The following is a 12918-nucleotide window of genomic DNA, read 5'->3' as shown; positions in this document are numbered from 1 at the left end:
CAAAGGTTTGCTCTCTATTTCAGTTGTGATATTCATTTATTCATTTACGGTACAAATGAATATTTGTCACTGAAATGAATACAAAATAGTAGGCTATTCGGATAGTTACCTAAAATGCTAGTGCAGTGCAGACGAAGATCCCGCAAGTTTCTTGAGGTATGATTTCAAAACCGACCGAGTAGAATTTTTCTAGTGTCTTGTCCAAATAATTTGTTCCATTTCATCAATTTTCAGAGCCTGTAATAGAACATAGATAAATTAGATGAAAAAATAAGAAATTCACAGATGAATGAATGGAATCACAGTTCACCAATTATCAGACGCATCATATGAAAATAGAAATGAGATAATGAATAATGCATAATAGAAATTCATAGATCATCACAATGCATACTTGAAAAAATCATGCTTCTTCACCTACAGAAAAGGATCGTTAGAATTATAAACAATGAAAACTACCTGGCACATTGCAAAACTTTATTTTTTGAGACTGGAATACTAACACTCCCTTGTCTTTGAATCAGCTCTGATGGTTGAAAGAAGACCGGATTATTTCCAACGGAACCAACATATACATGGATACAACACAAGACGACATAATGACACCCATATACTGACAGTGAGAACTGGACTGGCGCAAGAGGGGCCCAGATTTACAACCAGATGCAGCAGGATTTACAACCATCTCCCAGAAGAAGAAATAAAAAATATCAAAAGCATAGGCACCTTCAAGGACCTCCAGAAGAGACACTTACAACAAAAGCCTTACTATAGCCTGCACGAATTCTATGATGACGGTGTGTTCCGCAGGGACGACCACGGCGCTGTCGCGCTACTAGTGGGATATCTACAAGTATCAAGCATTACGCCTCAACTACTGGACTGATTAACTTGACAATTTGCATATAGATTATTAATTATTCACCGTGGATGGTTATATTAATTCTTTTAATATAAAAGAATATTAGCCTATTAGCTTATTCTCCAAGATTAAGGTAGGTCAAGTTTTAAGTCTGTTAAATTTTTAATTAGCCCATTGCGGTGCACGGGTTATCTGCTAGTATTGAATTGAATTGGTGGTGGAATACTGCCCTGAATTGAGCCACTGACAAACTTGATAGCCAGAAAATAGTATTGTAGCAACTATTAAGTTGTAAGTAACTAAGTAAGTATAGGCCTACTTGAGTAAAAGTATACTAATGTTGTGTGACTCACCTGTCTGGTTGACTTGCTTTTCTGTGAGCATCAAGATTCAAGATCCAAAAACATCTAAATGCGTCTTCTTCTGTGTCTTACAATCCATACCAAGCAACTGCAAAAACAGACCCACGATATTATTATTGTGTACAATCTTACTGTAGAGTGGTCAAATAAAAAAACAAAATATTACCAACAGCAGGTAACCCGTGCTTTGCTAGGGACTAACTGAAAACTTCACAAACTCGACCTATTGGAGATACCTCCAATACCTTCTGTTTCATTCATTGTATTCAATACACATAATTACAGAACAACTATTCGAATGGCAAATAAAACAGTGACCACTTTCAATAAAAATTTAAATAATCAATCATAAATTCATTCAAATTATAATATGCATTATCACAAAAGCAGCTGAACGGTGGAGACGTCTCCTGGGGATGATGCGTCATTGAAAAATATCCTATCCCCTACGTGTACAAGCCGATTCTTTCCATTATTACATTATAGATTTATCATTAGGTTTACCGGTACTTACCAAGTTGTCGTTCTAACAAGCTAAACTGTTATTATTTGCTAGGTTGGGATAAAACTAGGAAAATATGCTAAATATAAATAGGCTAACCTCCAAATTCCTGTATCTGTTTACCAAATTAACAGTTTCATTCTTTAATTATTTCCACATATAATTTAAATCAAAATGATCGGAGAGATGAGATAAAAACTGTCCTATTCCTCTTTTAAATTTAGATTCAGACTAAAAATTCCAAAAATTGGTTATCGATGGTTAATATTTTCATAACCTCAATTCATTTTGAGTTGAGTACAATTTTCAGTCAAAAAAAAAAATAACCAAAAAATCTGTAGGTCAATTGAAACCAATATTAAAAACTATCTAAATATCATTAAACACTGATATAATAGAGAATTATTCAAATAATATTTATTTATGGATTTCATCCTCTGTAGAGATGATAATATCTGTATCAAATCAAAGATGGACGCCGTTCTGTATCTCTGTATCACCCTGACGTCATTCTGTATCACTTGAACCAAAAATTTAACATTGGAGAGATAGGAAAATCAAAAACCAATACCAGGGTTTCAGAAGAACACAGGAGGTAAAAATGCAACGCGTGCTTGCAACGTAACTGACCTCGATGGAGACGGATTTTGGTAACCAGCTGTACCACTACACACCGCAAAATAATAATGAAAAAATAATTATGTATTAACAATTGATACGTTCAAATAAAATATTTAAATTATTTCTCTGATGTATCAAATTATCCTGTTTATTGGAAGCACTATTAACGCAATTCATAGTTGAAAAAAATAATGAACATCAAACAGCTGATTAGCTTCAACAGCAGGTAGCCAGCCGTACCACTACACAACGCAAAAAAATAATAGAAAATAATTAAGTATATCTATCATCAAATTAGAATTATGATATTCAAATAATTATTTTAAAAGTTTCATCCCATTATCTCACATAGCCCATAGGCCATCATGAAAATGAAACAGATCAGATTCTTAAAGGGAAATCTATCAGGAAAGCGAGTTGTACAGCCCACAACAGCAACTTCTTCTGAAATACTTATAGAAACAAATCTATAGAGTCCTCAGTCACCGCTATAGTAGCATAACAGCTAATACAGAAAAATCTAATAATTTAATCAGTTATTAAACAAATTTCGTGCAACTAGATCTTATTTTGAGCAGAATTTACAGCTATTATATTTTTGATTATTGTAAATTTTCTTGTATAATTTACTACTGATCTTCAGTTTACTTGGACTGAGATTTTGAAATCAGGTTAACTCTTTATTCTTTGCTCTTTGAAAAAAAATCTTTTATACTAAAAACTATAATAAATCTGATCAAGAAAGTAAGCATTTTTATTGATTTCTTTCTCATTCCATAGTTAATAATCCCTCTTGGTAACTTAGTGAAAAATTACTTTAGAGTTGTTTGTACGTCAGCTAGTTTAATCTGTTATTTTTGACTAAGTTCTTATTTTAGACTATATAATTGTCAAGTATTCTATCAAGTAAACTTGTCAATTGTTCAATGAATCTTTTCTTATCTTCTGCCATTTACACAAACAGACCCATACTTGTGGGTCAAGTGGAAGAGGGGGGCTCTTATTGCCTCAACTTCGCCCACATCATTTGTAATGTTATAAAATGAAAATAAAAGACATTTATCTATCACTTGTTGAGTCAACCTCTTTCCATAGTTCGAATATCAACCGAATCTGGCACATTCGCATTTTTCATAAAATCCATGGTTTATCTAATTTTTTTGTGAAAAATCAAAATCGCTCTAACTTCGTGACCTTATGCTCTTTGATGAGAGGAACATGAATCTGGAATCCGATTTGCAAAATTCCTCACCGTTTGAAAATTTGCAAATTTTACGTTTGAAGCTGCATAACTCACCCTGTATAGTAGCTGGGGGTGCCAAATTTGGCTCAGACATTTCTCAGATAAAGCTTCATCTATGGTGCAAATTTCAGCCAAACCTGAGATACTTTTTTCTTTACTGTTTTAAAACGCACAAAGAAACATGAACAATCTATACCATAGAGTTATCTTCTTATGATATATTTTTTCTATGATAATAATCACCATACTAATTACTTGAATAATTCTAACGATTTAAAAGCCGTTTTCACAGTACCAGTTTGAACCAAATGTCGGCTTAATATGAATTAAATCCATGTTAAGTTTCATTGATATGAAAACACACCAGCTGATCCAATTCGGTTTAAGCTTGGACTGAGATTTTGAAATCAGGTTAACTCTTTATTCTTTGCTCTTTGAAAAAAAATCTTTTATACTAAAAACTATAATAAATCTGATCAAGAAAGTAAGCATTTTTATTGATTTCTTTCTCATTCCATAGTTAATAATCCCTCTTGGTAACTTAGTGAAAAATTACTTTAGAGTTGTTTGTACGTCAGCTAGTTTAATCTGTTATTTTTGACTAAGTTCTTATTTTAGACTATATAATTGTCAAGTATTCTATCAAGTAAACTTGTCAATTGTTCAATGAATCTTTTCTTATCTTCTGCCATTTACACAAACAGACCCATACTTGTGGGTCAAGTGGAAGAGGGGGGCTCTTATTGCCTCAACTTCGCCCACATCATTTGTAATGTTATAAAATGAAAATAAAAGACATTTATCTATCACTTGTTGAGTCAACCTCTTTCCATAGTTCGAATATCAACCGAATCTGGCACATTCGCATTTTTCATAAAATCCATGGTTTATCTAATTTTTTTGTGAAAAATCAAAATCGCTCTAACTTCGTGACCTTATGCTCTTTGATGAGAGGAACATGAATCTGGAATCCGATTTGCAAAATTCCTCACCGTTTGAAAATTTGCAAATTTTACGTTTGAAGCTGCATAACTCACCCTGTATAGTAGCTGGGGGTGCCAAATTTGGCTCAGACATTTCTCAGATAAAGCTTCATCTATGGTGCAAATTTCAGCCAAACCTGAGATACTTTTTTCTTTACTGTTTTAAAACGCACAATGAAACATAAACAATCTATACCATAGAGTTATCTTCTTATGATATATTTTTTCTATGATAATAATCACCATACTAATTACTTGAATAATTCTAACGATTTAAAAGCCGTTTTCACAGTACCAGTTTGAACCAAATGTCGGCTTAATATGAATTAAATCCATGTTAAGTTTCATTGATATGAAAACACACCAGCTGATCCAATTCGGTTTAAGCTTTCACCGAGAAAACTGCACTTGGTGGGCAAGTAAATAATCGAAATAATATCATTTGAATCTTTCAAATTGAGAAATTTATTAAATAGTTGGATATCAATCATATTTCATAACACAAATTAAGGTACTTATCAGGTAACCGTTTATATTTTCAAAAGGCATAGTCTCTCTGTAACAGTAGACTATATTAATTCAAAACAATCAACTTGGAATTGAAACAATGTTGAAATTATTGGCCCGCTCGCCGAAGCGGCTCAGTTTGCCCCAACTGAAACAGATAATATAAAAGACACTGCGGTCAACTACTGAAACAAATCCGAATCAATGTATTTGCCTTTTGAACAAAACAATATAAACATTTTAATAAAAGAAGCATATAACCTGGATTTCAAATCAATTACAAAAAAGTGCAGAAATAAAAAATACATAACAATTTACATACATGAGGTCCACGTTATAATGGCAGTATTATTAATTAACATTGGTATTGCCAACCGTGTCTATCATTCGACAAAGCAGATCCTTCTCTATCCTTCTCTAGCTCCTCAACGTCGCCAGATCGTGTTTTAACAATATAGAATAATATAATTGATGAACAAAATATTTAATCTCAATTATTTCTTTGGAAAACATCAACTTTCTATCAAAATTTGGAAGAGAAATGGTACAGGCTCTGCCTAGTTCTTCCTCCATCGTCATAATTATATTATGATTATAGTGTTTAGAAAAATAAATGAATAATCAAATTTTATCACCTATTGTTTAATCATTGGAATGTGTATTTCCTTGACGAATAAAACATAATTGATTATTTTAAACAAGAATGAACAGTTGTTAATATGACATGAGATAGGCCTATAGCAGTAACAGCAGCTATCCTCTGGCAACGCTGTTTTCTTTGTTTTCTAGTGCAATTATAACGTGGACCTCACTAGCAGCAACCCAAACGGAGCAACCAACCAATCCTGACCTGCCGACTTATAGACTAGCCTACAATGTCGCTCGGGTAGAATCGTAGAGCCGTCGCTTAGGAAACACCTCGTAAAATGCCTATTGAAATAAGTCTTCGGAAGACGTAGCTGTTCTATCTCCTCAAGTTAAATTGGATGGGCACGTTAAACTGTCGGTCACGGCTGAAGTATGACAGTCGTGAGGCCCATTGACGGCTTAAATGATATATATTCAGGCGAGGAGAAACTTCCGTCAGGAACTCCCCACCAATAAAAGCCATACGAATATTATTATTATGCCATGCCAGATTCAAATGGACAGATTGGCTAACATTAGGAAATATGTCGGCTACGTTTTTCAAAAACGTATTACAAGCTACGCTACGGCGGTGTGAGATGGCCTTCACATAGATAGATATCTATAGATAGGCTATATATTATTATATTCATCCATGAGTACGGTATATACAGCTGGATGGGAATTAATGACAAATTGCATTTATTCAAATGCTAATTAATGAATAGTTATTACTAAACGAAAATCCAAATTAAATGCTGTAAATCACCCCGAATACTTGTGCTACTGCACATATTGACAACAGGGTTAACAGCTGGATGGAAATTCGATGAGAGCTACTATCTAGAAATTATTTGCCAGCCCGGGAATCGAACCCTAATTGCTAGTCAGCGTCAGGTATGCTCACGCTTACACCAAACTGACAATCTCTGGATAGCAGCGCTCATTTTATTCGAAGCCATAGCGGCCAGCCAGTCTACAGATGAAAATTCATGAGAAATTGCATTTATTCAAATGCTAAATAATGAATGATTATTACTAAACAGTAATCCAAATTAAATGCTGTAAATCACCCCGAAGACTTGTGCTACTGCAAATATTGACAACAGGGTTAACAGCTAGATGGGAATTCGATCACAACACCTACACACATAATACCTGAAGAGTCCAAGTCAATAAGTTAGAGAATGATAGTAAGGTATAGCCTGTATGGTTTCAGCTGTTGTAGCTACATATTGGCCCAACGTCGGCCAGCGTCGGCCAGCCCAGCGTAGGCCAACCAAGGCCAGCACTGGCAAACCACCCATCCACACTCTCGCGGTCGTCGTCATTAGTACGCACTTGGGCGATAGTGTGGATGCGACATTATAATTCAATAAAACCACAGATAATTATTGTTAATTTGCTACTTACCAGAGCTGATGCCCTGAAACCGACAGCAAGTAGCCGAATATGGTTAGCAACACCTGGTCGGGCAGTTGGTACTGGAGCGGCCGAGGTTGCCCAACTCATCCAGCATCCACATCCAGTGGTAGTGCGCATGCTCCTTGCATGTAGATCCACCACCACTAGATGTGGATGCCGCCGAGTGATCGTGGTGCGGCGGCGACGACTGCAAATCAAATCAAATCTTCATTTTTCCCAAAAACATAATTACAATAACAATGATTATAAAAAACTAAAATACAATATAAAATGAAAAATGAAATTCCATCAAATAGGATAAATAATATAGATATATTAAACCAAGTCCCTGCAAGGTTTGAAAAAACCTGAGCACAGATGCTGAGTGTTCAATGACTAACAATAATGCAAGAAAATCATAAAGGGATAACATGCAACTTAGTTATGTTAACTAACATGCATTGAAAATATCGGGAAGAGAAACAGGGGGTGAGGAAGAAGTAGAACCAGGATTTCACTATTTTGAGCCCGGATTCTGCTGCTTTCTTAGTATCCTCCCAATTGGCTCCCTTGAATAACAATCAAGTGTCATCGGCAAAAGCGATTGACACTCCATTTTTTAATTCTAACTTGGGAAGATCATTCATGTAGATTAGGAAGAGAATCGGAGACAGGACTGTTCCCTGTGCAAGACTATAATCAAGGCTGGTTTTATTATCAATTTTGAGGATTTGGTATCTATTGTTTAAATAGTTTTTAAATAATTAAAAATACAATCCGGCCTAAAGCAGCTGCTATGGCTGCGTTGTGCTGGTTGTGGGTTCGAATACCGCCAATGGCATGGTTGTTTTAGCATCTTATCACCAATGGCTGAAAAGAAACAATCAAGTGTGGTAAAAATTATAATAGTGAATGAATGAATGATTTGCATCGCGACTGGAATTCCCAAGTTTTAGACATTCCTTCACACACTTTTGTCATACGAAACACATACAAACGGTGGTAGTATATTCCAGCCCATATAATAATATTATAGTATACAGTATTAAATATACGAATGGCTTTTTATTAGTGTGGAGTTCCTGACGGAAGTTCTACTGTCGACTACTGTCAATTATTACTGTTTTGGACGGGTGAGATTGTAAGAACGGCACAGTATGAGAGACTACCAGCGTCACATAGACGCCCTCTACTATGGCACTTCTAATTATGCTATCTATATCTATGGTACCACTCACCGAGCGGTGAGGTCTAAAGAACGGACGTATTTAATAATAATTATAACCTTTATTTCTGCATAACTGAGTATGTCACCAATATTTACAATTGTCATATACAATAAAGTAGCATACATATAACGTTGTATTAATACATTTATTTCTGAACACAGCAATCATGAGTTCAACTTGTCTTGATTCGAAAAGTTCTGTAGCACTGTAAAAGCACTATTCGAGTCTTTTAATTTCCTCCTAAACAAAGGTTTGCTCTCTATTTCAGTTGTGATATTCATTTATTCATTTACGGTACAAATGAATATTTGTCACTGAAATGAATACAAAATAGTAGGCTAGTTGGATAATTACCTGAAATGCTAGTGCAGTGCAGACGAAGATCTCGCAAGTATCTTGAGGTATGATTTCAAAACCGACCGAGTAGAATTTTTCTAGTGTCTTGTCCAAATAATTTGTTCCATTTCATCAATTTTCAGAGCCTGTAACAGAACATAGATAAATTGGATGACAATATAATAAATTCACAGATGAATGAATGGAATCACAGTTCACGAATTATCAGACACATCATATGAAAATGGAAATGAGATAATGAATAATGTATAATAGAAATTAATTCATAGATCATCACAATGCATACTTGAAATAATCATGTTTAGTACAAGTTAGAGTTTCTATACTCTTATTAGCTGGGCTCAACCTTTGATGCAGACGGAGAACAGGCCAACGAAATAGCACATCTAGTAAATTAATTGATGAATTGGAGGAAAATGACTGCAATACTTTGTGATAGAAGGAATGAAAAACTTAAGGGCAAAATCTATAAAACAGTCGTGTCGTGCGGCCCGCGTTGACATACGGAGCGGAGGCCTGGGCAGTTAAGAAAGCCCATGAACACAGACTGGAGGTCACTGAAATGAAGATGCTGAGGTGGAGTTGCGGCCTAACTGGAAGGGATGGAATCCCAAATGAAATATAATTAATTATTTTTAACAAGAATGAACAGTTGATATCAGATCAGATATAGGCTTAACGGTATCAGCTATCCTCTATAGAAGGTACAGAATCGGCCCTACTGTTCTCCTATCTTTCTCCACTAGAAAAATAGAAGAACAACGTTGCCAATTCTCTGTCTTTTGAAGAGGATAGCTGATACCAGTACATCTGATATTTATGTATAATTATTGGCAATGTTGTTCTTCTATTTTTCTCCACTACCTTTAGGAACTAACAATAGATATTGACCAAAGTTGGTGGTAAAATTGACCAAGCTATCCTCTTCAGAAGGCAGTGGCAAGGCAGATAATTGGCAACGTTGTTCTCCTACTTTCCTCCACTGCCATTATAACGTGGACCTCACTATAACGTCTCTGTTTTCAAAATTATCAAGGGACTTTATGCCTCCTATTGTGGTCTCAATCCTGCAAATAATATTTCAATATTTCAATGTTATATTTTTAAAGTTGTGTTTCCCAATTTACGAATATCTGTGGGCCAAGATTCTATATTACTCTATAGACCTCACTATAGTACTCATCTATTTCACTATCCATGACCAACTGCTAGTTGATAATTCAATTTTGATCTACTCGTATTTTTGACGACACTACAGTCCAATTTTTGAATAATAGTTATTAATGTGTGTTAAAAATGGATTTGAAAATCGAAAGCGCTCTAAACGTGGGTAATAGTTTTTAATAACTATTATTCAAAATTTAGACTGTAGTGTCATCAAAATCGAACACTATAGTGCAATTTTTCAATTAGTAGTAGAAGTATTTCGATTCGGATACTACCAGATCATCAAAATAGATATATTACATAGAGTTGGTGATAAAATACTGCCCTGAATTGAGCCACTAACAAACTTGATAGCCAGAAAAGGGTACTGTAGCAACTATTAAGTTGTACGTAAGTAGCTATTAACTTAGTAAGAAGTAAGTATACTTAATTATAACTGAGAATAAGTAACTTAAGTTGTGTGTCCCACCTGTCTGGTTGACTTCCTTTTCTGTGAGCATCAAGATTCAACATTCATGATTCAAGATCCAAATGCGTCCCCTTCTGTGTCTTCACAATCCACATTGAGTCACTGCAAAAACAGACACATATAATTAAAGTTTACAATCTTACTGTAGAGCACTCATATTTAAAGAGCAAATAATTGTCCATTAGCAGGTGTAACCCGTGAACCCTGGCAACTGAAAACTTTACAAAATCTACCTACTGAGATCTTGAACGATTTAAAAAAGGCCTATAACCATCCTCAGTAAATAAAGAATCTATAAGCAACATTTCAAGTTAATCAGTTGAGTAGTTGAGACGTGATGATGCGTCGTTTGTGTATTTCCTATCCCCAACATGTATAAGCCGATTCCTTCCTTTATTATATTATAGATTTATCATTAGAAGTAGGCTATTTATCAAGTTGATGTTTCAACAAACTAAACTGTTATTATTTGCTAGGTTGGGATAAAACTAGGAAAACATGAGCATTAATGAATAAATGGTTTAAATTATAATACATAACCAACTTTCTGGACTTTCCAAATAAGAGAGGCTATTAGGAGTTTATTTCGAGGGGCCGAACGACGTCACTTATCAACTCCTAAAATCTAGCTACTGCATCCAAGGCTATCTTATCGTTGCCGGCCCCAACCTTCAACCCTCAGGGTGAGCCGGGTTGAAAGACTCAAAGACAGCACTCTATATCCAGTGCAGTCGAGTCTCTAGTTCACCTAGAGCTATCCCACTACAAAATGATTCATGTCATCGATTCGACATCATCTGCTGCCAACGTGGACAGCACAAACAAGTGAGGCGAATACAGATATCACCGACCACTAGAAACCTGGTGGTGACTTGTAGCAGTCAGTAGAACGCGCTGACACGCGGTAATAAACCGGTGGAGCCGCCAAGGCAGTAATAAGGGTCCTTATGCCGCAGCCACATGTTGGCCCAATGATGACCACCGCCAGTGTGTCGATGGGTAGTTTGCCAGCGCTGGCCTTCATTGGCCATCGCTCCAATTTTTCTCGAGCGGAGGCCAGCCCCCCACCGTAGGCCAATGAAGGCCAAACCACCCATCCACACTAGTCAACCAATGCCTGTTTTGTCGTTTGTTTTGCTGATTTTTCTGTGTAAATGAGTATCTAATAAATTATCGAATAAAATATTTGTGATATAATGAATAATTTTGATTTATCAAGTGATTGGAAAAACTCTTATAAATTCTGATACAAGCTACATTTTGTCAAGGCGACAAAGTTGAACAGCTGATGTAATAGGACAGAAGAACTGGCTAAATCATTGCCACTCTGGGCGGCACTGGCTAGATTGGCTTTCTTTCAAGATGGCGGATTTTGACGTCACGATTCTAGCCGAGTTTCCATTGTGCATGTATTGTTTGACGCTGGCCTTGATTGGGCACTGGCCACATTGCAGTGTAGATGGCAAGACCAACGCGGGCCAGCGACTGAGGACTAGGCATAACATAGTGATGTTTGCAATTCACTCACCATAGATATTGTTATGCTCGATCAAGCCGCGGCCTTCGCCCAAGATGAAGACGCCACCCTGATGGCCGTTGTAGATCTCGTTGCGGTGGGGTTGCTGTGGGAATGGATGCGGTTGTCGATGAACTGGCCGAGCCCGTACAAGCCACCCGTCTGTCCGTGGTGGATCTCGCAGTGCACCACTGTCACTGTCGGGTTGGCGCCCGAACCCCGCTATCCCATTGTTGTGGATGTCGTTCGCCTCCAACAAACCCTGCAAACAACAAATTACCACATTAACCACACGTCACGTTTATCTATATACTATATATGCAGGACATATATGCAAAAACATCAGGCTTTAGAGACCCTAGATCCCTAGATGGAGGAAGCTCCCTAAAATAAAAAGCCTGACCGGTATCAACTTGAATACACTCTCTAGTAAAGTGCTCATGTAGATCGCTTATTAGATCTAATATATTCAAGATATCTTTGAAAAGTAAGAGCCTGCAGCATTAATAAACAGTGAAGAGTCAAATTGCTGTATATTTTTAAAAAATGGCTTGCAGGGATCCATTCTACCCAGATATTAAATTGCCACATCATAACACTGTGTTATTAAAAATATGCTTAATTTCTGCATGTACATAACTGAGTAAGTCACCATAACAATCATATATTTACAATTGTTATATACAATAAAGTAGCATAGATATGATGTTGAATTAATACTTTTATTTCTGAACACAGCAATCATGAGTTCAACTTGTCTTGATTCGAAAAGTTCTGTAGCACTGTAAAAGCACTATTCGAGTCTTTTAATTTCCTCCTAAACAAAGGTTTGCTCTCTATTTCAGTTGTGATATTCATTTATTCATTTACGGTACAAATGAATATTTGTCACTGAAATGAATACAAAATAGTAGGCTATTCGGATAGTTACCTGAAATGCTAGTGCAGTGCAGACGAAGATCTCGCAAGTTTCTTGAGGTATGATTTCAAAACCGACCGAGTAGAATTTTTCTAGTGTCTTGTCCAAATAATTTGTTCCATTTCATCAATTTTCAGAGCCTGTAAAAGA

The 12918-nt window shown here is 36.0% G+C and overlaps 1 protein-coding gene across 33 annotated transcripts in view; it reads right to left on the bottom strand.

Moving 5' to 3' along the window:
- Nucleotides 1-108: 108 nt before the first annotated feature.
- LOC120355749 overlaps nt 109-12918 on the bottom strand; it is a 30128-nt gene continuing 17318 nt past the window's right edge. For 3 of the 33 annotated variants that reach the window (XR_005573785.1, XR_005573807.1, XM_039444413.1), the window contains 2 exons: nt 7121-7319; nt 5015-5228 (listed from right to left, as the gene is read on the bottom strand). Coding sequence is in view for 2 of the 33 variants with exons in the window: in XM_039444413.1 (XP_039300347.1) it covers nt 7164-7319 (156 nt within the window). In the remaining 31 variants the exon portion in view is untranslated. The other 30 variants (XR_005573792.1, XR_005573789.1, XR_005573793.1 and 27 more) reach the window with 30 other exon arrangements.

The sequence above is a fragment of the Nilaparvata lugens genome, unplaced genomic scaffold, assembly GCF_014356525.2.
Source record: "Nilaparvata lugens isolate BPH unplaced genomic scaffold, ASM1435652v1 scaffold4584, whole genome shotgun sequence".
NCBI classification, from domain to species: domain Eukaryota; kingdom Metazoa; phylum Arthropoda; class Insecta; order Hemiptera; family Delphacidae; genus Nilaparvata; species Nilaparvata lugens.
This window is presented reverse-complemented; position numbering and strand designations above follow the sequence as displayed.